The sequence below is a fragment of the Montipora capricornis genome, chromosome 14 (assembly GCF_036669925.1).
Source record: "Montipora capricornis isolate CH-2021 chromosome 14, ASM3666992v2, whole genome shotgun sequence".
Taxonomy (NCBI): Eukaryota; Metazoa; Cnidaria; class Anthozoa; order Scleractinia; family Acroporidae; genus Montipora; species Montipora capricornis.
This window is the reverse complement of record NC_090896.1, coordinates 29,844,723-29,847,222: the sequence shown is the minus strand read 5'-3', so window position 1 is coordinate 29,847,222 and position 2,500 is coordinate 29,844,723. Positions and strand designations below refer to the sequence as shown.

At 41.9% G+C, this 2,500-nt stretch overlaps 1 protein-coding gene across 1 annotated transcript in view; it reads right to left on the bottom strand.

Annotated features, from left to right (window-relative positions):
* LOC138031852 (uncharacterized) overlaps positions 1-1,086 on the bottom strand; it is a 1,518-nt gene extending 432 nt beyond the window's left edge. The window contains exon 1 of the mRNA XM_068879474.1: positions 1-1,086. This exon is cut by the window's left edge and continues 432 nt beyond it. Coding sequence (XP_068735575.1) covers positions 1-1,086 — 1,086 coding nt within the window.
* Between the last annotated feature and the right edge of the window lie 1,414 nt (positions 1,087-2,500).

Genomic DNA, 2,500 nt, shown 5'->3' with positions numbered 1-2,500 from the left:
CCTTAAGTTGTCATCATACCATGGCGAGTAAGGACGTAGTGTCACAGTACGAGTGCGAACAGGAGCATGTAATTTAATGAGATTGCTTAGAACCTTGTTATATTGATCAGTCAATACATAAGGATCTGTGCATGCGTTTAAATCAGAATTATATAATGCAGAATCCTTTAAATCCTTGTACCATAAATCCAAATCAATCTTGCGCAATTTTCTACATTGAAACGTTCTTGTTGTCGCACAGGGCTTAGGTATATCAGCGGTGCACACTATGGCACTATGATCCGAGATCTTGTTAGGAAAACAAACAGTTTCTGGAAGGCCACGTAATAGAGAATCATCATGCCTCACTAGAACTAAGTCAAGGGTGTGTCCACGTTTATAGGTTGGGCCCACAACCCTTTGCTCAAACCCAGCTGCTTCCAACATGTCCAAAAACTTCAAAGCATTGGCATCCTCGCGATTGTCAACAGGAAAATTAAAGTCTCCAGCAATTATCAGGTTGCAATGCGAAGCCGCAAGATTCTCGAGTAGAATAGAAAAGTCATCGTAGAACATGCGGACAGAGAGTTTGTTTTTCTTTGAGGGCGGAGGTCGATATACCGTAACAAAGCGCATAGACGACGTAGGAGTAGAAATATATATATCCATGTACTCAAAAGCATTAAACAGAGTGATCTCATTTTGTTTAATATTTAGCCCTTTCCTCAAAAAGAAACCTACACCACCACCACGCATTTCTCTAGGAAGATGAATAAAGTTGAAGTCCTGAAGGGTGTTTATAATATCAGCCAGAGTTAAACCAGAGATATTGTCAGTAGTGAGCCAGGTTTCAACCACAGCTAATATGTCTATCCTCTTAGATATAACCAGGTCACACACAGATGATGCCTTTTTGTTCAGAGCACGGATATTCCAAGTTGCGAACTTTAAGCACGGTGCCCGATCAGATGTTTTCTTGGCAGTGTTTACATGGACAAGGTTGGATGAATTCCTGGCATTGTGAGTGATGATTTTTGGTGAGTGATCATGGCGTGATGTAATCCGAACAGAAAGGTGTTGCTCATTGTTCCTAGAATCCTTAGCCATGATAATGATGTGCAAATCTGGAGAAGTTGAGCAAGCCGAAATGCAATCTATTAAGTTAGAAGAGTTTCGATCCCTAATAAATCTTCTGAAACCCCTTGTTCTCCTGTTCGAAGAGATCCGCGTGCTAATGATGCTTTGTACTGACTGGTGCCACTGGATGCTAGACCCGAGGGGGGGTTCTCCCTTATATGGGTTATATAGGTATGTGCAGCCCCAAAGGATAGGGTTTTTCAGCCGTTTTGGTCATAAATAGGGTATCGATTTTTTTCAATTTTCCGCCATTTTGGTCATAAATAGGGTATCGATTTTTGCACTCTAGTCTTGAATTGGTTTTTTTATTTAGAAGAAGGTACTTCTTTATCATGTCCCCCTTCTTCCATCCGCCCTTTGCCTTCCTCTCCCCCTAAACATTGCCTTTAACATTGGTCTGAACTAGGGAAACTAGGGAAATTATTATAAGGCAGGTCTGCACCAGGGTATTGATTGAAGGGTCAGGTCATAAGTAGGGTATCAAATTTTTGGTCAGGTCATAAATAGGGTAGGGAAAATCGCAGATTTTGGTCATAAATAGGGTAAGGGTTTTGGGAAGCGGGCCGCACACCCCTACCCAATTTTTCTGGGAGTACCCCCCCGGGATGCTAGAATGCAAGGGTAGGTTGACAGAGAAGCCATTTCGTCGTAAATCAACGCAAGATCTTGTGTTGACTCTGATGTGCAAATCTGGAGAGGTTGAGCAAGCCGAAATGCAATCTATTAGGTTAGAAAAATTTCGCTCCCTAATAAATCTTCTGAAACCCCTTGTTTTCCTGTTCGAAGAAATCCGCGTCTTAATGGTGCTTTGTACTGATTGATGCCACTGGATGATAGAATGCAAAGGTGGGTTGACAGATAAGCCGTTTCGTTGAAAGTTAACGCAAGATCTTGTGTTGACTCTAACGTTAACTCCACGGCTACAGCCTACTGAATTATCAGATGCTATAAACTCTGATCTTGATAAAACCTTGGCCAACCACAGGACCAGGATTAGAAGCTAGAGACATCACAGCAGATTGCAAAATACGCAGATAGAGAAACATGAGAGTCGAATGGCAGAACTACAACCGACGCCCCATGACTGGTTTGTTTTAACACAGGAACTCTAACAGTGGCTGCACGGCGAGAAAATTCATTAATTTTAAGTCTATACAGTAGACTAAGCTTAGTGTATGGAGCAGTATCCGTAAGAAGAACCACAGTTAGGCAAACTAGACCAAAAACGCGGAGATTATAGCAAGCACGACCTGCCGCCATGTTTACCATGTCGCTAGAAATTCCGCATTTGTTAATGTAAACTGCTTACCCATCACTCGTATAAATTAGTCACTGTCATGGGCACATCGAATATTGTGTTTAAGTTGATTACGCTTATCGTTAC